The 22,993-nt window shown below is 41.9% G+C and overlaps 1 protein-coding gene and 1 non-coding gene across 6 annotated transcripts in view; both read right to left on the reverse strand.

Moving 5' to 3' along the window:
• LOC111220088 (inactive rhomboid protein 1-like) overlaps positions 1-22,455 on the reverse strand; it is a 36,553-nt gene extending 14,098 nt beyond the window's left edge. For 3 of the 5 annotated variants that reach the window (XM_022743051.1, XM_022743053.1, XM_022743049.1), the window contains exons 1-4: positions 22,203-22,455; positions 1,404-1,545; positions 1,104-1,237; positions 629-775 (exon numbers count right to left, since the gene is read on the reverse strand). In XM_022743051.1, coding sequence (XP_022598772.1) covers positions 629-775; positions 1,104-1,237; positions 1,404-1,517 — 395 coding nt within the window. In that variant the 5' untranslated portion in view covers positions 1,518-1,545; positions 22,203-22,455. Of the gene's footprint in view, positions 1-628; positions 776-1,103; positions 1,238-1,403; positions 1,546-21,586; positions 21,684-22,202 lie in introns of those variants that run through there. The other 2 variants (XM_022743050.1, XM_022743052.1) reach the window with 2 other exon arrangements.
• Positions 2,177-2,270, reverse strand: trnai-uau. The gene is made up of 2 exons: positions 2,233-2,270; positions 2,177-2,212 (listed from the first exon to the last, which is right to left on the reverse strand). It is a non-coding gene; the product is annotated as a tRNA-Ile (tRNA).
• Positions 22,456-22,993: the final 538 nt, after the last annotated feature.

The following is a 22,993-nucleotide window of genomic DNA, read 5'->3' on the forward strand; positions in this document are numbered from 1 at the left end:
AGATAATAGATTCCTCAACCTGCCTTGTGCATCAGTACATAGTTCATTTCTCTGTTTTTGTTGCCGCTGGTTGCGTTGAAGAAAGGTCTCGTCTTTAGAGTCAACAAAGAAGCCACTGCATCTATTCTCTCCAACAAACTGCTATTTTATCTGTTCTGAAAATATACGACAGCACATTCTTTACTTTAGACCTGCACTGACAGATTAAGCTCCACACACAACAGCGATGAGTCACCTTTTAAGTTAATGTGGCGAACTTTATAGAGAGGAGTTGCTTGTTTACATATGTAGCTAGTTATAGAGCAACATTAGCATACATTTGAGTTGAGTTGTGTCTCCACCAACTCCTGCGGGAAATATGTGGCTATTTAACCACTAAATGAATCACTATGTTCATCAGCCGGTCTCTAACTAGCTTTGGACCTTTGGTGCTGGAGGAGTGGTGTAGAGTGAGCTGGGAAAGCGTGGCCATCTTATACTCTTAGTCCCTAAATCACTGTCTAACAATCAGCATGATATTTCTTTCTGTGCAGTATATTCAACAACAACATGCTGTTTCAAACAGAAGCAGACACCTTCGAACAGCTGTCATCACCTCCCTCCCTCCGTCCTCCACCCTCTCCTGTACCTGATGATCTGTTTGGGTATAGATGAGCGTCGTCGCGTCAGTATTTTGGGGATGCAGGACCGCCTCCGAACAGTCGACACCCTCCTGGGGCTCCTCTGGCCCTTTGGGGGAACTGTGTTGACGCGCTCAAAGCGCACCCTTTTCTCACTTCACAAACACCACAGCAGGAAGGGGGGGGCGGGGAGGCAGTGGGGAAACACAGATATAAAAAAAAAAAGAAGCAAAAGGGGGAAAAGAGAAGAAGAAGAGAGAAGAGAAGACAGCAAGATTAATTTGTGTTAAATCAGAAAGGAGACCACAGCTCAAGTTAGTTTTGTTAAAGAGCTAATGCAGAGAATTACTGAGATTATAAGACATGCAGAACTCACAGGAAACTAGCAGCTGGATAAATTCAGCAGAGGAAAGAAGAGAACCTCTTAAGAATCTGTGTGTGTTAGTGTGTTAGTGCGTGTTAGTGTGTGTGTGTGGGTCTAACCTCTTGATAGACTGTGTGATGGAGGGCAGTCTCTCCAGAGGAGGTCTGAGGTAGTTGTTTGAAGTTTCCATGGCAGCGATGCAGGTCTGAGGGTTTTCCCCTGGCATGCTGACGCTGCGCAGGCGCTTTACTGGCTGCAACACACACAACAGATGAATATGATGATGATGATGGTGATGATGATGGTGCAGACACACTCAGTGCCTGGCTGCACAAATGTGAAATAAGTGGTTTAAGATCTAAACAACTCCTATGACTAGTTTCGCAGTTCTGACTTGAGTGTCACTGCTGTGTTTTTACCTGGGTGTGTGTGGGCGAGTCGTCCGGCGTCAGCTGGATGGTGGGGATGTCCAGTTTGAGCCATGGTGGCTTCTTCCTCTGCAGACTGCTGTTCCTGCTGCCCGGTTCATCCATGCTCGCTGCCTCTCCCTACTCCTGCCAGCTGGACAACACACACACACACACACACACACACACACACACACACACACACACACACACACACACACAGACACACACAGAGAAATGGGTTTGTAGGACAATTCACACAGTCAAAATACATGATACACATGAGGGCAAAAAGCTAAAATCCAAAACTTAGCAGCTTTGCTGAGTAATTACAGACAGAATGTGCATAAATAATAATCAACACTAATCCATGCCTCCCCATGGTGCTGGGGTCGACACAGAGAGAGAGGGTGCAAACACATGCCTTATTATTTTCACTGCTAAAGTCCAGGTTTTTTTTAGATAAGCAGTGATAATGGGTAAATTTGATTTGGATTGAGCCAAATTGACAGTGGTTCAATAAAAAATATGCTTGTTATTTGTTCAATAAACACATGCAGACGCTGCATCTACACGAACAAGTTTTTATTTGAATAAGTCTATAAGAAATGTAGCAAAATGAAAACAGTAATTTCATATAAACCAAGATGAAATCAATGTGTGTTAACTCCTTCCCTCAACAATTAGAGACCGTGTTTGCTCTGATTATCTGATTAATCTCACTGATGAACTATTTCCTACATCAAAGTCCTTTCTGCGATTCACAGTCCCGGTTAAAACTTCACTGCTCCAGGTGAGGCTCGAACTCACAACCTCGGCATCACTCTGCAGGTTACTGTCTTATAAGTACCGCGCGCTGACCGATTGCGCCACTGGAGCCTCTGTTGAGCAGATAATGGGGTGGTGTTTTGGAGGGTCAGTGTAAGCGCAGCTGTGCCTCAACGCCACAAGATGGCGCTAGGATCCTCAAAGGCAAGGCTTTTCCTGCTATACTCAGGCAGACACTGGCTTGAAGAGAGACACAGAGGACACAAAGGGATGCTATTCCCCGCTGTTGAGTGTGGTCCCATCCTCTTTAAGCAGACTTTTCATTCAGGGATGTGGTCTGAGTGCAGCAGGCCGCCTATTAACATATAGAGTCCGACAGATCGAACGACTGCCACACAAACTGAGGGAAAGCCACGGAGCAGAAAGCCGCAGCCTCCACTCATCCTGTTGTTTGCTGGTTAATGGGTTTATGGGTAAAGGGAGACATTTGGAGAGTGAAAGGGGTTTTCCTGGTGAAACTATTTCACTGGAAGTTGTTTGGGAATAAACACAACATATTTCCATTTTCTATTTTAAAATCAGTGAACTATCCGTCACTGGTGCCACATAGCAACAAGAAGAGGAACAAGAGGAAGAAGAAGATAAGATGACATGAAATTCAACCGACTGTCGTCTCCGTTCATAATGCAAACAAAATGCAGCTTATAGTGACAATGGAGGAACGTTTACCACTTAAAATTCACGGGTCATTGACTATATAACTGTAGATTAAACCATTTTTTGTATATGAACAAGCATGAGGGGCAATATATCCTGCACACGGGCGCTGCTATCTTGCACCTTGCCGGTTCACCTGGTAGAGCGCGTACCATAAAGGATTTACCTCACCGCAGCGGACTGGGTCAGAATCTGACCTGTGGCCCTTTGCTGCATGTCGTCCCCTGACTTCCCTGCCTCTCTTTCACTGTGGCCGTCAAAATAAAAAAAAGAATCTACACAGTAGATCGAGGGTGGAGCCACAGTATAAAGGTCAATCACGACGTCACACTTCACCTTTTTATAGCATGAAATAACAAATTAAAATCAAACATATCCAAACACGAAACTACCTAAACTGACAAAAACCATCTTTGGGAAAAATGTATTTTTATGTGTATTTTGATTTTTTGTTTGGCCCATGTGCCATCTGATAACATGAAGGGGACGAGGTCGATGACCTGTACTGCAGCCGGCAAACAGGAGGCGATCCAGATGTTTCGGCTTCCCCTTTTGGGGAGGTGTCATGTCCTGCGTCTTTTTACACAGTCATCATTTTAGATGATTTTAGACACAGAGGCAAATTTGCAGCTTATGTGGGATCATGGTCCAGGCAAAAGGAATATTCATCAACCTCTGGTAAAGGCCTGCGGCTGAGCTGACTAAAGGCCATGATTGATAGTTTGCAGTAGCTGGCATGTCTGCTTCTCTCTATCATCTGTCAACACAAGTGGGCTTTTCCAAATGTCTCCATTCACCTCACTGAAATGACATTTAATGTGAAAGAAATGTCTCCGTGCTGCAGCCTCAGTTTGAGAAAACATTAGTATTTCTCCTGTCTGGTTGTGTTTTATATGTTCTGTGGGCCAAGGGGAAGTCAATGAGCGGGAGTGAGGGGACTATTACTGGATAATAAGACATCTGCATGCGGTTCTGGTGAGGTGTAATGAGCGACCACCGAGGAGGAGCTCCCGTAGATCTCAGCTGTGAATCATTCTGTGATTCATGGCTGTGAATAAAATTACAGGCTCCCCTCTCTTGCCATAAAGTCATTAGCTTAACAATAATCTGTTCCATGGTACGTAGACCTGGAGCCCATGTTCAGACTTCATGGCCAAAGTCAAGTCTAACGAGCTCAAAGATATTCAACACTGGCAGCTGGAGGACTTCTTCATACACATCGACATGGACAGTACGGCGTGTGCTTCCAAACCAAACAGTCAAAACAGACACAAACACACTCACAGTTGCACTACGTCCTTGAGCGGAAAATCCCCTTTTGGTTACTCTCACTTGTCAAACACAATCAGCTCAGGTGTCTCCACACAAACTGGCTTCTCTATTTAGATAGTGAAATCTCCTACATTTCCCAGGAGGCAATGCCCCAAAGAACAGGTGTGAACTTGTGGATCTCATTCAAAAGGAAGGCGCTTGGACAATTAAAGAGTGTGATTACTCATCTACAAATAGGTGTAGGTGTAGTAGAACAGCAAGAGCATCATGTGTCATCATGTGTCATCATGTGTTTTTTCATGCAGTTTGCAAACACATCAAACAAATGTTATATACTGATCTACTGAGGTTAATGGGGGTGTGTATGATCGTAGTTCTGCAACGCATCGTGGCATGATTCTTTAATGTCAGAGCGTAAAAGTTTCATACTGGACAGTTTTAGTCTCATCATAGACAAAATCTTTTTAGCTTCCTGGCTTTCATCAGTTTGTGTGAGAGATTAGTTATAAAGGTAACAAGTTAAAAGTTAACCTAACTAAAAAAAGTCCCACTATTGCACCCCCAAGTGGTGGTATCAAAAACTGCAGCGGGAGGACAGGCAGGACTAGCACATGAAAGTTTGCACAGACATTCATGTCCCCCAGAGGACGAAGCCTTCTACCTTTGATAATCCCGACTTTTACTTTCGTGTCACCATGTGGATGAAATGTTTGTCCTGAAATGTCTCAGTTCTCTACAACTGTTTGATGGATTGCTTTTAAATTTGGTACAGATGTTCATGGTGCCAGGAGGATGAATCCTATTTAACTTCGGTCATCCTTTGTCTCGTCCTTTAGCTCCAACATGCGTCTGACAAATGTGGTTTGAAGTGACACGCTGTGTCTTGACAGCTATTGGATGGACTGACATGAAATTCAGAACAGAACTATAATATAATGTAGGTTTTTTTTCTAGCATTAAAATTTCAGTTTGACAAATAATTTGTTTTATGACTAAATAGCTACAAAGCTAATGACATTCCCACCAGCACATATACCACATAGCACATCGCACAGCAGCTTTAAACTCTGAGTCAAGGCTAAACAAGTAGCATGTGAAGAGATGCTCTTCTTCTGAATTACCTTACACATAGTGGTAGATGTTAGCATGAATGGTTATTAGTCTCTCTGTGTCCCCCCCCCCCCCCCCCCCACACACACACACACACACACACACGCACACACACACCCTCAAAGGATGAGTGGTACTGCTATTGGATGGATGGATGAATGGACTTTGAGGATTCGTATCCAGATACACTATATACATTATGTAAATATACACACAAACAAACCAGCCCGGTGTTTGGTCTTGAGGAAAAATGTAAAACTAAAGGCGGATTATACAAAGTTGACTGTCCATGTCAGTGTTTTGGTCTCTCTGTGGCCACATGTGGAAGCCTTGCGCATTCTCTTACGGTCACTGAGGATAAACACACCCCTGCAAATAGAAACTTTCACCAGAACAATCCATAACCACATCCTTTGCTTATTCTGTGGTGATGATACACACTCGGTGTTTGTGCGAACACTGACATGAACAGAAACGCTCTTAAGATTGTACAATACAGCATGAATATGGACCTGCAAACCTACCCCCCACCTCTCTCTCACACACACACACACACGCACACACACACACACACGCACACACACACACAGTGTATAAACACTCACTTGACAACCATTGCTTCAGTCTCCCACGTCAGATTTTTACAATCCTCCATACGGCTGAAGAAGAAATGCCGTGCGGTCCAAAACCAATCTCCTCTTCTTTCATCTTGTTTCCTACATCCACCATTTGCTATTCCATGATCATGATCTCGTTTTTTTTTTTCTTTTTTTTCTCGAGTTGGGTTTTCATGCCAGATTAGGGGCTGTAATCCCTGTGCTGTACACCACATGACATCATCCTGCTGTCAGGCCTCAGAGGCTCATACCGACCCCTGACTGGACAGCGACACCGCTGCGATGGTGTCATCAGCACCCAGCAGGAAGCGGTGTCTCGGATACCCGCACACGCATTCTCAAAGCAGAAAGACTGAGAGTTAAAGGGCTTTAACACCTAGGTGTTAAATTTTTTTATTTTACTTGGGTTGAGATTTATCAGCCAAAGATAGAAAATCGTCTTGCACCTTTAAAGCTCTCTTCCTCCCCTTTCCTCTCAGATTTAGATCCGTATACTGTGCATGAAAGATTCAGTAACACAATACCAAGGCAGAAAGTGCAACGGTAATTTATCATATCGAAAGAAACTCTCATTTTGACTCATTTATCACATTCACACCACCCATAATGTTAAGTTACAGTTGTGACCTTTCTAGAAAATATCACAGGAAACGTGAACCTTCTGTGCAGCGCTGCAGCCTGTGGTGTCTATAGGGGGACAGAGCAGTGGTGTAATTGGATCCTCTTTACATACAGTGACATTTCCTGACATGCTGAGACAGAATGAAACAAAGGCATCACTTTGGCACCGAAGCGAGACTTGTCCCGACACTGCTTGAGACTGAGGCACCAACTCACTGTGACGGCATGTCAGAAAGCTTTAATATTCAAAGGATCTTTATGTTAAGTAGTCCAAAACCTAATCTCTGCTCTGTGTCCTTTTATTCTCTAAATCTCCAACCATCCCCCTCTTGTTCCTTCTCTTTCTGGTTTTCTGGTTTTCTGTTTCATGTCTGCACCTCCTTGCAAACTGAAGTTACTTTTTATCTGTAAACATATAAGATATTTTCGTTTACACTACTGCTTAAATTTTAATACTGTCAGAATAACGGTAGGACAAAGCTGGGTTTCTGCCGGGTACGTTATTTTATGGTGTATAAATAAAACAAACTATTTCACGACTTGTAATTCCTCAGTAGTTTGTGTAAAAGGCCCAGTCAAACAAAAGAAAGAGTCAAACTGAATTAATTCTTGTGTCTTTGTGTAATATTTGATTCTGGTAATCTGGTGACTGCTCACAGAGCTAGTTGGCAAGCTAACCACCAACATGCTCGCCAGATGGGCTAACGCTAATCAGTCGCAACAGCGCTCCAAGCTTTTTTCTATTTTCTCTTTTCCGGTCCATTTACTGTGTTCTAACGTGTTCATCACTCTGCACCATTTCATTCAGTACAGAATTACTGAGGACCAAAAAGACAAGCTTGCTTCGAGTCATTTAGCTTAGCTAGCTAGCTTAGCTCGGTTGCTCACAGTATTGTGTGTATTCGTATCATCAACTCCTGTCTCACAACTGTCAACAAATAACTGCTTTTCTGTGAAACAAAATCTATACTCTAATGCGTGGTGAGGTTTGATAAAAGTGAAAGATGCAACACAGATAATAAGTCAGAGCAGCTTCGACGCAGCATGTCTGTCAGCGACCTCAGCGCTTGTTGCAATTGTTCTTCCAAAAAGCATCTACAAAACAAGACAACATGTTTTGGGCATTTTCTGACAGCAGATGAGGTAACCAGCTCTTTTCACTGTGCCCTGCTGTCATGCCATGTCCAGCATGAAATCACATCACGATTGCTCACAGAATGATGGATAAAGGCCGATTTCTTCCTTCAAAATAAGTCAGGCAATCAAAATCATAATAGTTTGTTTTGCTGCCTCCAGGATTCTGTGACCCGTGTTTAACTGCTGTCACCACCAGTAACAAACATGGTGGAAAATCAACAGTATTTTTCTGTCCAAAGCTGTTTAGTCAAATCAGATCCTCATCAACAGCTGCCAAAAGTCTGTTTTAAGTCTAATATGAAGCAGAATAAATCAGAACGGCCTTGGATACTTTGGCTTCATTTGTGCCGGCTCTGTTAGGAAAGCCAGACTTTCAGGTCCGAACATATATTTATTTTGTTTTGGCAGGTAAATGGTATATCAGGGGGAGGATTCATGCTCTTTTCTTTGCTCTGAAAGAGGAAGGTGGTGTGAAACTGACAATTACCAGTACACTTCCTAGTTAATTGGTTGGGGACTCGGCGGCAGATTAATGCCCAGACAACCCAGGTAGGTCTGAACCTCATTACGCCGGCATTGCTCTGCTCTAATAGGCACTACAACCTGCCCAACAGCACCTCTGGGTGCATTTTAGCTTTAGTGTTAATGCATTTTCTTTTTCAGGACACTGATTTCAGCAGCTGTGGTCATGGGAACTGACTGATTGCAGCCTTGAGAAAATTGCCTGCTCCAAATTAAAGGTTAAGTCTTCAACTTCACACTGGTAAGCACACTACACACTGCACTGATGGATGCCTTTAAAACAGACGACACATCCTCAAAACTTACTTTGTTTGACTGACAATCAAAAGATAGGCAAGTGTATTCAATTAGCAATTAAAAGAAATGGAGAAAAAATACATTTAGTGTTATTTATATAATGGAACAATGAACGAGGTCAGAGATTCGACCTTGCTTTACATCGGAAACTCGTGAAGAAATAAACCTAAAATGTTGCGTTCATGAAAATCTCGGCTCTGGAAGCTTCTGAAAAGTCTGTATCTCCATCACCCAGTTTGTTCTGACGTAACAAAGCATGAGTAGGTCGCATAGATTAAAAGTGAGTTATGCCGTGTGCTCTCTCCTGCCCTCCACCCCTCCCCCCCTCTCACCACCACCACCACCACCACCACTGGACTGTGTACGCTCTGGGCTCTCATCTGTGCCAGATGTTACAGTCATAACACAGTGGGTCATTTCCTTTCTGTTTGCAGAGTCCTGCTGCACTGCGAGTGTGCGTGTGTGTGAGTGTAATCTGCTGCTACCTACGCAAACAAACACAAATAACTGATTAAACATCTGCCACAACAGAAGCAGTATGTCAGTTATGGAAATCTCCATCTCTGAGAGAACAAACAATATGGAAAGAAATGATATCAACAGAGAAAACCTGGGAGCATTTATCATTTCCTGGCCAACATTTTCATCTAAATTCTACTTTTTGATTTGCTGAGGCTTTCATGACTCCACATTATCTATTAACCTTTTACTGATGATGGGATTTAGGAGCAGACAAAGAGCATGATTAAAGCTTATCTCTACAGAAAACCAAATGTCACCATATGGCCTCGTTGATTCTCAACTATCTCACAGATTTATCTCTTAACTCTGGTGTTATAGGAAATTTGTTTCTTTGATACTTACTAAAGGTGCAGCACGTGCCCTGGTGTAACATATGCTCCGGGCTTTAAGACTATAAAGCCTGAGCCACCCAGAAACCAATGTTTTGTGGACATTTATACAATAATTGACGCAGATACCAAACAGCCAGCCAAAGGCCTTACAGGGCTTTCAACGATGAAAGAAAACAGACGCTGACTACATGACACAACATCGATTGGTTCAGTAACTCAAAACGATAACATCAGTCTGGAGTTTATTCACTTACATGTTTGTACCAACAGACACGTACAGTGGGGGGTCTTAACGAGCCGAAGCCATCTGTCTAAACATGATTTTTATTGTCCTGTGGTGTCTGTCTTTCATCTCGTTACCGCAGATTACGCGACAGTGAGCGATTCATTAGTCAATCAGCCACTGTGCTGCTACTCTCCCACTCTCGTCAGTGTGCAGGGAGGCTGAAACATGTGGCCACTCAATTACACACACACACAGTACAAAAACACACATGGAACACACACACACACACACACACAGGGTGTGTGGTACTGTATTTTTATACCACTTTCAAATGACACCTTGGAATAATTCATGGTAAATAAAAAAGACTGTAGTCAAGCTGATTTAAAGCTTTGTACATGCCAGGATCTGTGTCACTGCTTGTCTTTCTTCAAATTAAGACCATATTTCCTAACCCCCCCGTCCCGTCCCGTCACAAAATGCCTTTGAAGGCAATGGAGGCTTGTATCTACTACCCACTCCCTGGTGACACTTGGATTTCTCATTCACTTCACTGAAGAGGACGAACATTTACAAAGTGATTTTTCCAGTTGCCTCAATCCGTGCACCATCTGCCATTGTGAGAAACTCTGTGCTGTAAAACAGTCAACCAACTTCAAACGCGACACGGTGGCATTGTAGAGACTGTAAGTCTTGATTGATGGTATCATTTGTTTACAGTAAATAAGAATGTAATGGTTTATTGTTGATTAAATACTAAATCTAAGCATTAACAGCAATAAAACGTTGTCTGTCATTAGGAGCTACGATGCCACAGTTGGTCAGTGTGTGTATCTTGGGTTGAGTTCAAACCACACCTCGAGGATATCTGTGCAATCATCGGTAATTATCCTGCAACATCATGCACTGATCAGTAATTGTGGGAATTGTAGTTGCTAACTTCTCGGCATATTAAAATGCACAATGATTAGCTCTGCGGTCCATCATTGATTCCTCACATGCTGCAACCTTTGCCCAACCTGCCTCCACTTGATGCTTGGAAATACTGCACATTCCTGTGAAGAGCCCAGGTACCTTGCAGCCCATTTCGCCCCATTCAGCTCGAGCTGCTACAGCGTCACAGACATGAGGTCCAGCTGGTTGTGCTGACTGGTTCCTATGTGGCCGAGAGTGCTGCTGCAGTTGTTTATGAAGCCACACAGTGCCGTAGCATAACGGGTCCCTCTGCAACCATTACCCCATAAATATTTACACTATAAGAAGCAAATCCCATATAAAACCTAAACAGGCCTAAACTATACTGTGTATGTATAAATATATACCAAAGACCAATGCATAATTCAGTTATCTAGATCAAACAGCAGTTCAAACTCCTTAAAACAGGCAGTAAAACGTTAGCAAGGCAAGCTAGGTATTGTACTTTAGATTGGCCGGTTTGAGCAGCCGCAGAAAAGCTGGTAAAATTACTGAAATTACAATTTCAGCAGTGTCCTCACAGAAAAGTGAGATCAGTGAGTTATTTTTTCAAAAACTCAGGATTGAACTAGTTGAACTGTTTACTGATAATTTTTAAGCAAAAATGACAAACATTTGAAGTTTCCAGCAGCTTCTCACCTGTGAAAATCTGCTGCTTTTCGTTGTCTTACCATATAATAAACTGAATATCTTCAGGTTTAGTTCTGATCTGATGAAACTTCCCTTGGGATTTGTGACAGATATTTCTCTATTTTTGTGCATCAAACTGTTAGATGCAGCAATAAAAATAATAAAAAAAAAAAAACCTTTTTCAGTTGTGGTTGAAATCAATGCGAAGCCTATATGTTTAAGGAAGGAGTTTTTCTTCCTCCGTTAGACTGTTCTCTGGCCTTAATAAATAAGGGAACAGCAAAAAAAAAAACAGCTTAAATATACAGAGATAAACAGTTGCTCAGACAATCAGAGCAGATCAGAGGTCGGACATACATGGTTTGTCTGCCTCTAAGCGCAATCATGTCTCTCTACTACTCAGCCGTCTAAGCAGGAGAGATTTAATTGGCAACTTGAAACCAGGGCAAAAGCAGGGAAAGTCAAAATCCACAGCTACACTTCCCCCCACACTTGTCTTTGCATAATCAGAAAGTCTCAGATCTTTCTCACAGTCAGAAATATCTCCCATGAAAGTCATTAAGGTATGATTAAAGGATTGGCATAGGCTACTGCTATCAAGTGTTTCCCACTGCAGATTGACACGTGGCCTGTGGGGAAGCTGCATTTAAATTTCACATGCAGGAGAGGCATTTAGTCTGGCATACATTCAAACCTCGACCCACTGCACTTCAGTTCACACCCATGTATTTCAGACGAAGCAGTCTGCGAGTGAAAAAGCCTTCAGGTAACTGCTGCGGGCGTTACAACACCTCAAATGTTCACGGCATAAAAAACATTTAAATAATCGAAGCTTTTCAAAAAGTTCTGCATGAATTCATCATGGCTGGGATGTTCTAACACAGCGGTAACATGACGATAAAGCCGTGGCCACAAGCCTCACACTGCCTCTTGTCTGCAGATGACCTGAGTATATGTGAAGGCAGAGAGAAGAGGAAAACACCAACAGATGGAGAGAGACGAAAAAAAAAAAAAAAAAAGCAGAAAAGGGACTTGATGTCATGTTGGGAGAAGATGAAAGGAGCGAGGGGGTAGAAAGCTGGGAGCAAAAGTGGAAAGACATGCTGCACCAAGTCAAAGAGCAAAAAAAACCAAAAGGAAATCCACTGCAGCAAAGTGGAGAATAAAGAGCATGATACTGTGTGGAGGGAAAAGAGAGATGGCCGTGGAGGAGACAACTATTTTTTTCTCAATCAAAAACAGTTGGCTACCTCGCACATGCATGTCTAAACAACATGTGACAACCATTTGCATAGTTTCAGTGTGTGGGCATGCTGCGTGGTTAAAAAATGCGGGACTATGTGTGCATGAGTTTGTGCTTGTTAATTCATACCTCTATGCATGCAGTGAGTGTGTGAGTCCGTGTCCGTCCGTCTTTCTGTGCCAGACATCTGCATCAGTTTACCTGTTTCTGCCTCTGAGTCACGGCGCACAGTTTGGTTGTGGTGAAGCTGCGGAGATAACAGTGCATGAACCTCCGCCAGTCCGTGTATCATCATGAATGACGGGTAAATGTTACCTGAAACTGATTTTCAGACACTTTCCTAGACACATTAGCACAAAATGCTTTTTACCTTGCAGTGCAGATGGTTAAACAGAAGCCTTAAGCTGCATTAACTGATGTTTGTGCCACTTGGGGGCATCGGAAATAAGCTGCAACCACAATATTGACGTATTATCACCTTTTAAGTTTTGTGTCGACCTGATGACGCTAAGGCTACGTCCACACTCCTGTTTTGAAATGAAAACGATTTTAGATCTGTATCAGAAAAAAACTCTGTCTGTACCATTCATGCACATGCTGATGTGAACAGAAAGAGAGTTGTCTACTCTACAATTGGTAAGTTGCCGAAAATACTACAGACGAGCAACAGCAAAGGCAGCTGTAGCGTTAAAATGCAGAACAACAAGGTCGGTAACGCTTTAATACATTATTCATGTTGCATTCGCCACTGTTAGTCATGACTAATAAGACCCAATCAGGCAGCCGCCGTGGGCGTCTACATGATCGTTTCCAAAAGTCTCTGTTTCTGCCCATCGAGACTAAAATGCAACCCTGGAGATTCAAAAACTCCAGGTGTAAATGTAGTGAAAGAGATGTGTTTTGAAACTAAAACTAAAATCGGTTGATAATTTTCTGTCTATCTAATTATATGTGGATGTGTCGCTACAAGCAAGCACTTTCATTTTACACGTAGTCATCTGTCTGTTGACACTTCTCACTGTTAATATAATACTACTGGTTATAGCAGCTTTAACTTTTCTGATCTTCCTCAAAAAACATCATCATCATCATCATCATCAAACAGGTTTTACAATATTTTATAATGTTATCAGATTTGAGTTACAAGAAAAACATGTCAATAAAAGTTTTAGTTAAAACAAAAATAAAGTTCAGATGACTTGATGAATTAATTGTCAGGTTTAACAGCAACAAACCACTGACAGCTGCAGAAAATCCAGCAGCAACAAATTGATGGAAAAAGCTTAAAAAGCTTAAAACAAAAAGCCAGCGCTGCCATTCATCACTTCGACTGTTCCAACAAGCTCAGATCGCAGTCGCCTGCCACAAAATGCCACAGGAGAGAGTATAATGGTTCCTCCGCTCCCGTGCCAGGTATAAGTCTTAAAAGAATCGCAGAGTTTTCTCAGCAAACAGGACATCTGGTGACGCTAGCCACAAGAGACTGCAGGATGAAGTGACAGAAGATGAGGGGATGAACAATAAAGGGGAAGAGAAACAGATCAAAAAGTAAGAGACACAGAGCGTAAAAGAGATGGAGGACAAATCAGAAAGAAGCACAAAGTAATGAGCAGAAAGCTCGGGAGAAGGAGCCGAGACTGAGCGTTGGCTGTGTTTTTTTTTACGCTGCTTCAGAGCCCGACAACGGCAGGTGCAGGACGCTGCAAAAATGTGATTTTTCTCAGCTTATGTACAAATTCTTCAGTAAGGTCTTTAAATTTGTATCTAAAATCTAGTTAAGCGGAACCTCGAGCCATCGTGTAGCTCTGTCACATGAGAGGACAACTCAGGATGGTTGTGTTATTGCAGAGGAGATTGTGTGAGAGTTAAAGAATAGGTCAATATAGCTCAACATCTAGCATTTAATCACCTTTAACAACAGAGTTTGGCGTCCATGTATTTGCGATTTTAAGCACTTCCTTATTATTAAGCTCCAAAGAAGATTTCAGGAAAAAAGAAAATATGGTAATTATAGTAATGTCCGTTTGACATAAATGCAACGTTAGCTGAATGCTGTTTTTTTTGTTACATGAATAATAATCCTAAACCTAACATTCATGGTGATTAATACATTAATACATTTGTTTGCAGACTGCAGGTACTTCAACACAGGTAACAGCAGTTCTACAATCTCTTTGGTATTTCAGTATTTTTACTCCAAATAAGCTGTAATGAGAAAACAGTACAGTTAGCTCAATTTAAATGGGAAAAAAACCTTTTTTTAATCCTGCTAATTAGCTAAGAAGCTGCAAGCTAACAAACTTCAAATGAGCACAAACTGATGATCAGAAGCAAATTGGTCCCTTTGAGCCAAAAACAACTGTCCCAAGCAACTGTGTCCATGTCTTTAGATACAGAGGAGTCATAATGTGAGAAACTTAATCACCTGTTAGCATTGCTAACGTTCGGCACTTCCAAAATGGCTGCCTGAAGGTGTGTTAGTTCCCAATCACGAGTTAACAGAAACACAAGAGTGACGTGAACTTTGTTCTTTCACATGCTTCATATTGTGTGCAGCCTCTTTCACTTTTCTAGTTTCTGTGTGCTCTTCACATCTTTGTTTTTATTTTTTTCATTCTCTGACCCTCTATTCAACTCATCAAACATGACAGATTTAGCTGTGCTGCCGGAACACTCATGCACATCAATGACGATGATATAAAAAGCAAGTTCCTACATGCGTGCTATTCTTACTTCACAGTGAAACCTTTTGTATAAAAATGTATTCTCTCTTTTTTCAAATTCCTTGTTTTCAAAGACGACATTTGTTAGAACAAAAATAAACGTGACTGAAGTGAAAAGGTTTTTAAAATATTTACTTTCTGGAAGTTTAGTCTCTGCACCTCTAATGAAATGTACAAAGCATTTTGTCCTTCAGTTTCTCTTCTACATAGGGAGGGACTTGGTGCTGATAGTAAAGAACAAAATGCTAAGTGAAAGTGTAGCAGCAGAATATCCCCAGAACAAACAGACAGACACTACAGTTTCACCTGAATAATATAGAGTAAGTATACAGTAAACGTTTACATCTGGGATGTTGCACTCTCTCATCAATCACACAGGAGGCTGCAAGAGACACAGCAGATCTCTAAAAGATGCATCATTGCTTAGGTCCATGTTCAACCTTCTGGCTGACTGCTCCGCCAAGGACTACAAACTCACTTCCAAAACATCCATGAAGAACTCCAAAACAAAACAGGGCAAACTAAAGTTGTAATTATGAGGTTTATGTAATTGAGGTCAAGTCTTTTTTTAAGCCTTAATGTACTTAAGTACCATTTACCAAGTACCATGTTTTTACCAAGGTCTAACATGACCATCAAATCAGTAGTGAACAACAACCAACAATGTTGTTTGTTTACTACAGGCATTACCAACCTCCGCCATCTTTGCCAAACTGCAGAAAAGATAACAGTAGAGGCCACATGTTGACCAGATCTGCAGAATTAACATTGGCGTTCACTGAGTTATAGGAAAAACAACACTCTGAACAACCCCATTTCAAAGTCTACCCAGAATTACACACTCCAAGGATGGATGTTGTTTACCTAAGGAAAGTTGCCTGAGCACAGAAGCAAAATCTCCCTCATCGATCACTCAGTTGCAACAACATTTACATCTTTACAGAGTAAAGTGATGCAACCACCACGTTACAAATTTCAACATGAGGAAGATGTCCATAAAGAGTATATCTGCCAAATGTTCAATGCTATGTGCTACTTGTAGCATAAAACAGCAATAATCTTTGTATTAAACAATGGATCCATGTCTTTCTCAGCAGGCGACCAGCTACGAACAGGCATGCAAATATGTTTTAAAATGTGTTTTTAACGGTCAATCTCAGCCTTGTACGTGAGAATTGTCGATGTTGATTCAGTCCCATGGATACAAGCATCATAACTTCCTACCACTAACTGTCATGTTATTGCGTCTTCAAAAGACTCAACACGGCGGATGACCTGAAGCTTCAGAGTTTACCCACTAAAGCCATGTGGTTAATTAGCGAGCTTTCTTTTGCTCTCCTGTTGTCACGTTTTGTGTTTGTCAGGGGAAAAAGGGGTGAGGTAAGGCAGTCCTATAAAGAATTATACACAAACTGAATCATGCAATGTTATTTTACTGCGCAGAGAAGAAATTGGAAAATACTATAAAATGATGTCATCGACCCGGGTTTAGGGTCACAGCAGCTGTGTGAAGCATTTCTATCAAAGTAAATGGTTTTGTGGTAAAAATGCGTCACTAAAACTGTTAAAAACAGACACATGTTTCATCATTTTACACTGATGATCAACAGAAATATTTCCTGGGTCACAGAGTGAGATTGGTATCAATAAACCAACCCCAAAATACAAAGCATCCAGTACGCTGCACTTTACTTTAACTGCATAGAAATGTCTTATTGTGCATTCAATGGTAATGACAGGACATCCTCTGATTATCCCTCTTAAGGTTAAAGGTCACGCAACCACTCACGTTGTCATAGCATGAGTCTAAATATAAACTGTATCAGCCATAAATGCTGTTTTAATCACTTCATCAAGTTTATCTATATATTTATCAGCAAACGTCTTATAATGTGAGTCAGTCAAACCCCGAGACTTTAAATTGCTTAAATATGTCACAGTAGAATGAATGGCTGTTTGGTAGAGAGAGGGTAAAGAAAGTAAACATGAAATAACACAGTAAAGAGAAACAGACAGTTTTGTCTTAGCTGCGTGGTGACAGGAAGGTCACCGTCACAATAAGTGTCTAGTCAAGTGTGGCCTCGCCTGGAGAAATGAATAGGCCTCCTCAGCAGCCATTCATCCCTCCTGCCATCCCTCCTTCCTGCCATCCCTCCACGCAGCCAGTAAACCCATGCTGTGAACTCCAATACAAGAGCTTCCTCTGTTGGCTGGCCTTGTATGAAAAGTTAATGGTAATTGCCCACAGATGCCACATTAGGGTAAGATAGCGGGGGGAGAGAGAATTGGCTCTGAAAAGAATACTCGGAGGGAAAAATGGAAGTCATAATTGTGGTTTCAAAGAAACAAGAGAGGAGTTATTCAAGATCATCACAGAGAAGTCTGCGGAGTCCCTCAGGACAACTCTGTCCAGGGGACTGCATTGTCATCAAAAAGACATTGAAGACGGGTTTGGAGACCAGTTTACGCCACATAATGGTCAGATTAAAATTCCTTTTTGAAAGAGAGTTTGCTATTCATCCAGAACTTTTGTTACAAGTTCAAGATAAAGATCTGTTTCTACTGAATAATTTCTTTTTAGGCAAAATGAAAGAAAAGTTTTAATGGACAAAATCTCTGCAATGGTTAAGTCAACTAAAAATATTGGATGCATGGTTAATACAGATTAATGGTGAAATTGTTATAAATAAATGGTTAAAAAAATCCAGTTTATGCCAGTCCAAATGGAAGGAATATGAATGTAAACACTGACTATTTCATTGTATGTAAAAATCAACCTTTATATAATTATAATAAATAAAAATAAAGCAAAAGTAGACACAAACAGCCCAACCCGGTGTGTGAGGGTGAGGGTTGTGTGTGTATGTGTATCTGTTAACCACGACCTTTTAAAATAAACGACCTGCTTCAGGTCATATGTATATGAGGGCTCAGAGTTCGTTACGCTGTGCAGCCATTTGCAGACACAAGCAGCTTCAGATTCTCTTCTTATGTTTGTCAGGAATCCCGTTCATGCAGCTTCAACCCAGCAGATTGAAACCTAGTTTGCATTTTATTGAAAACATTCATAAGATGGATGTTTTCAAAGTAACTGCAGGACTGTAAATCTGCTCATTATGCATCATCCCATACCCTTATGTAAATGATCCACTCGTGACCTCTCAGTGACCCATGTGTCCACTGTACAGTCAGTGATCCTCCAGCCACAGTTTAACCTTCGACAATCTGTCTGATGTGCAGTGCTTTTTTTTTTTTCTCTTCTACAATCCCTGCAGCCGTTCTATTTCTGTCTCTATCTCTAGGCTGGAAAAGGAAAATTAAACCAACAACACAGAAGTGAGTGTGTGACTTTAAACACTGAGGAAAGATTACAATAATACTGGCTGTCAATAAGAGGATAAGTATAACTGCAATCTATAATTATGTCAAGGAAATCAGTAAAGTCAGCCAAAAAATGAGAATGTGATTCCTGAAATATAAAGATTTTTCAGTTTTCCGCTTATTTAGTTGCATAAAGTAAAAATAAAACACACGCGTGCATCCGTATCATCTGTGAGTAATTTGCTTGAGTGCTCTGGCAGCGCAGGTGTGACTGTCACACTGATAAGTCCCTCCTGGTTTTGATTCAGCGTGACGATGAACAAAAGTGAGTGTGACACAAAAAACTGAAAGAGAGACATGATGAGACACAGAGACAAGAGAGATGCAAAGAGGGAGAGGATTAGAGAAATCCTTTTCCAGATCGCTGGGGATCAGGTCAAATCTTCATCATTTTGTCTTTCGGGGGACGGAGGGTAAAACTAACTGCACGACAGCTTCAATTACTCAAGCCATCACCTGTCAGTCAGAAAATCCTGTGAGTCGGGGCGGAGCACAGTCCTGACACTGCTAGTCTTTCATGTAGCAGCTCAGAGTTTTGAGCTGTTTGCTGATTGTGATCTTTAACTATCCAGGTCTTAAAACCTGTATTAACAGTTACCTCTGCAGGTGCAGGTATCTCTTCCATCTGCAGTGATGATGTCACTGTCAAACCACAATTACGCAGAGCAGATGTGCTGGTTATATTTTATCTGCAGCTACCAGATTATTGCAAGTTAACCACTGAAACCTCAGTGCGTATGTGCACATCGAATTTTTTTTGGTTATGAACGACATGCATGACCGCAAAGTGCGAGTCACATTGTGCAACTGGGTCCAAGAAAACAGCTGTGAGAGTCTACGGGTATGATAGGTGCTGCTTGAGGCTAAAGGTTAGCATGCTGATGTTTAGCAGGTATGTTTATCATGTTCACATATCGCTAGCAGGCTAATGTTTAATTAGCACTAACCCCACAGCTGAGACTGACGGACCTGATGATGGCGCAAGAGTTTAATTCATAGGACTATCTAAGTGATAGTGATAGAGTACGATTTTATCCTGAGGAAGACATGAACATCTGTGCCATATTTCGTGGCAATCCTTCCGATAGTTAGACATTTCACTCAAGACCACAAATGCAAACTGCTAGAGGAAACATCAAAGTCATTAGGATTCATCCTCTGGGCACCATGAATGTCTGTGCATCCAATAGTCGAGGAGATACTTCAGTCTGGACCAAATTGGTGGAGCACCCACCTGTTAGACTGAGGCCACGCTACTAGTACGCCTAAAAAACTATTCAAATGAACTGGTTACAGCTCAAAGCCTTGTGGAGCCTGTGTCGCAGGTGGACATTGCTTTGCTTTAGGGGGCCACATGCTTAACGATTGAGAATCACTGTAAAAAAGAGTGTGTTTTACATTTTTGTAAACTGAATATCTGTGAGTTCTGGACCGTTGGTCAGTTCCCTTGAGCTCTGAAAAGTTGCGAAGGGCATTTTTCACAATTTTCTGACGCCATCTGACACCATTATAACTGATACAGCAAGAAACCGAAAGAGAAATATTCATCTGAATGCCTCAGATGAATACTCTGTCAAAAAGACAGAATGTCAAACTGAAGCAGAAAACAATCTGATATAAGCAGCAATTTCAAGTTGTGTAAAGACTTTCAGATAATGCTTTTATTAGTTACTTTAGTCAAAAGCACCCGTCACTATTCTATGCAGATTTCTTGACTAGATGAAAGAACAACTTGTGCAGTGACAAGTAGCAGCACAAAACACAAGAAAGATAAACAGTACAGCTTGTAGGCACTGGAGAAGATCCACTCATGGGCGTGCTGCCATGAAAAATGCATTGTGAAAAAGCTGGAGGGCTCCTGTAAAACCAAACCAGTTTTCCACCCTGATGCACCCAGAGGAGGGCTCCGTATAAACATGAAGGTGCATTGCTCTTCTGAGAGCAGCGGCCCAGAAATAAACCTGCTATTGTCACTGCCGCTTTCCTACCCAACCTGTTCAAACACGCTTAACATGGTAACCCCAGCGTGCCAGGGGAGAGAAACCAAAGAAACACACCTGCAAAATGCCACCGTGCCTACAGACGCCTACTATACTTTCACTGGTGTACACAGAGCAACAGATGAAACATCTTCCAGGATGCTGTCAGCTTCCTGTTTAGAGGTTGAGGTTGTGTGTGTGTGTGTGTGTGTGTGTGTGTGTCTGTGTGTGTGTGTGTGTGTGTGGGTGTGTTCTTTTACTCATGCCTTCACACTATGTGAAGCACTTTCAGTTGTAATTTAGAGAGTCAAAGTCACCATTTACTGTTAAGATTAAAATTAAGATTCGTTTTAGGTTCTGGGAAGGGTGGTTGAAGGATCACTTCAAAATAAAAGTCATTAATTGAAAATAAACATTTCCTTATTAACATTTTAAATACCAATCAATTAATCATGACACTCATCACATTAATCAGCGATAATTTTAATTTTAATAGCTTTGACATGCCAAAATTACAGATATTTTGCCAAACCTCTCAGGGCCATTCACCCTCATGTAGTTCTTAAAACATATAAAACAGCTGGTGATTTGGTTGGTAAACAGAAAAACGTCCATCGCTCTAAATAGAAAGCAAGTAGTACGGCTGTCGCAAAGTGGTGAGAGAATGCTATAAAGTTTAACGTTTCGAAGGAAATATTCCAGCGTTCAGTCAGGGATACTGTGTTTTCCCTCCAAAATAAAACATTCAATCAGCAGTTAATATGTGGAGTCGTATTAGTTCCATTACATTCTGTTATTCAAGATAAAAACACTGGAAAATAATGCAGTCACTAAATAGAGGAGATAATAATAATAATAATAATAATAATAATAATAATAATAATAATAGCTATAAGCTGAAGTCTAGAGTCTGGAAAGTGTGTGTGTGTGTTATGTGTGTAGATATGAATCTTCACTAATTTCTTCTTGGCACACTCCATTAACTCAGCACTGATTCTCCACATACAATTAAGTACTGCAGGTCACAGGTTCAAACCCTGGCCTCGAATCCGGTTTCCCTCAGGAGGAAATCTGAACGGCTACTCCACATGTGTGTGTGTGTGTGTGTGTGTCTGCTTCCTACCATCTTTCCAAACAGGAAGCCAAAACAAATCCTTGATGCCACAGGTCAGTGGTTTAATTGTCTCTGTGGGATTTCTGTGCAGCCAGCAACCCAAATGGTCCCCTTCATCTCCACAGCACCAGAGCAAGCAGCACTTTGAAATCGATTTATCACACTCACAACCCGTTCGTGTGTGTGTGTGTGTGTCAGACAGAGAGAGAGAGAGCGAGACAGAGAGAGAGACTTGACACCCACACACACACCTGTTCTCACTTTCAGTAAACCCATTTGACTCCTCACATGACAACCTGACCAGAGGCTTCACAAAAAATGCCATTTTAAATTTTAATTGAAAGGTTGGAAGTTAGTCGTCCAGATGTGCAAAACTCTCCCAGTAAAGACAAATCACATACACACCTAACAAGGTTACCCAATGCCCCCCCACCCACCCACCCATGCAAGACTCAGGAGACCCCACCCAGAGACCCCCATGTGCTGCAGCGCCGTTTCAAACCTGCATATGTGCACTGAGAGCGAGATGCTGACGGATCGCCCTCACACCGAGGCGTGCAGTAAATGACAGCCGGTGTGAGAGGCGACAAGACTCGGTATGACACACAACTGTTCCCCCGCTTACCTTCAAACTGAGTCCGGTTCCCGTAGCCCAGTCCAGCACCGACGGCTCCACCGGTGAGATGCTAACGCCGGTCACTTCATAAGTTATCCCTGCCACACATCACGCGGACACGAGGAAGAGTAGTTTCACTATCAAGCGCGATCTCCAGATGTGAACGAGGGCGGTGTTCACGTGACATAAAAGATGTGCGATATCAGTGAAGTGAAACCTCGGTTTCTGTATGAAGCACACCGGGGGTCCTCTGTCTGTCCCTCCCGCCGCCCACGGTGCTGCCGCTGCCGCTGCTGCTGCTGCTGCTGGATGACAGGTCATTGACTGACCGACCGACCGACCGAGTGACTGCCGCTCCGCCGGCCAGCCTCACAGTGCCGCCTAGCGGTGATACCGAGCAACTACAAGCCTGCAGAGTTCCGTGCAACCTGTCTGAAATCTGTTTCTGCAGGCTTGTTGTAATTATAAGATTTTACACAATTGAGTAATAGCATAGACTTGGAGATGTCATCTGCTGTGTTTCTAAGCATTAAATACTGATTTTACTGCCACGCTATTTAATTAAAGAAAAATGTACTGGATATTGATGATACTGACAGACGTTTTATCTCACAAAATCTACAAGTGCAGAACACAACACTTTGTGGTGACAAGAATAATAAGCAGCAGTGTTTGTACATGTGTGGGTGTTTAGTCACATACTTCCCTACCACTAAAGGGAGAAATACTGTCGCTGAGCTTTTATCATATCCCAGATGGAGACTTTCACTAATAATATAATGCAATCTAGAGGAGGGAGG

This window comes from Seriola dumerili, unplaced genomic scaffold (genome assembly GCF_002260705.1).
Source record: "Seriola dumerili isolate Sdu_G_001 unplaced genomic scaffold, Sdu_1.0 BDQW01000068.1, whole genome shotgun sequence".
Classification (NCBI taxonomy): Eukaryota; Metazoa; Chordata; class Actinopteri; order Carangiformes; family Carangidae; genus Seriola; species Seriola dumerili.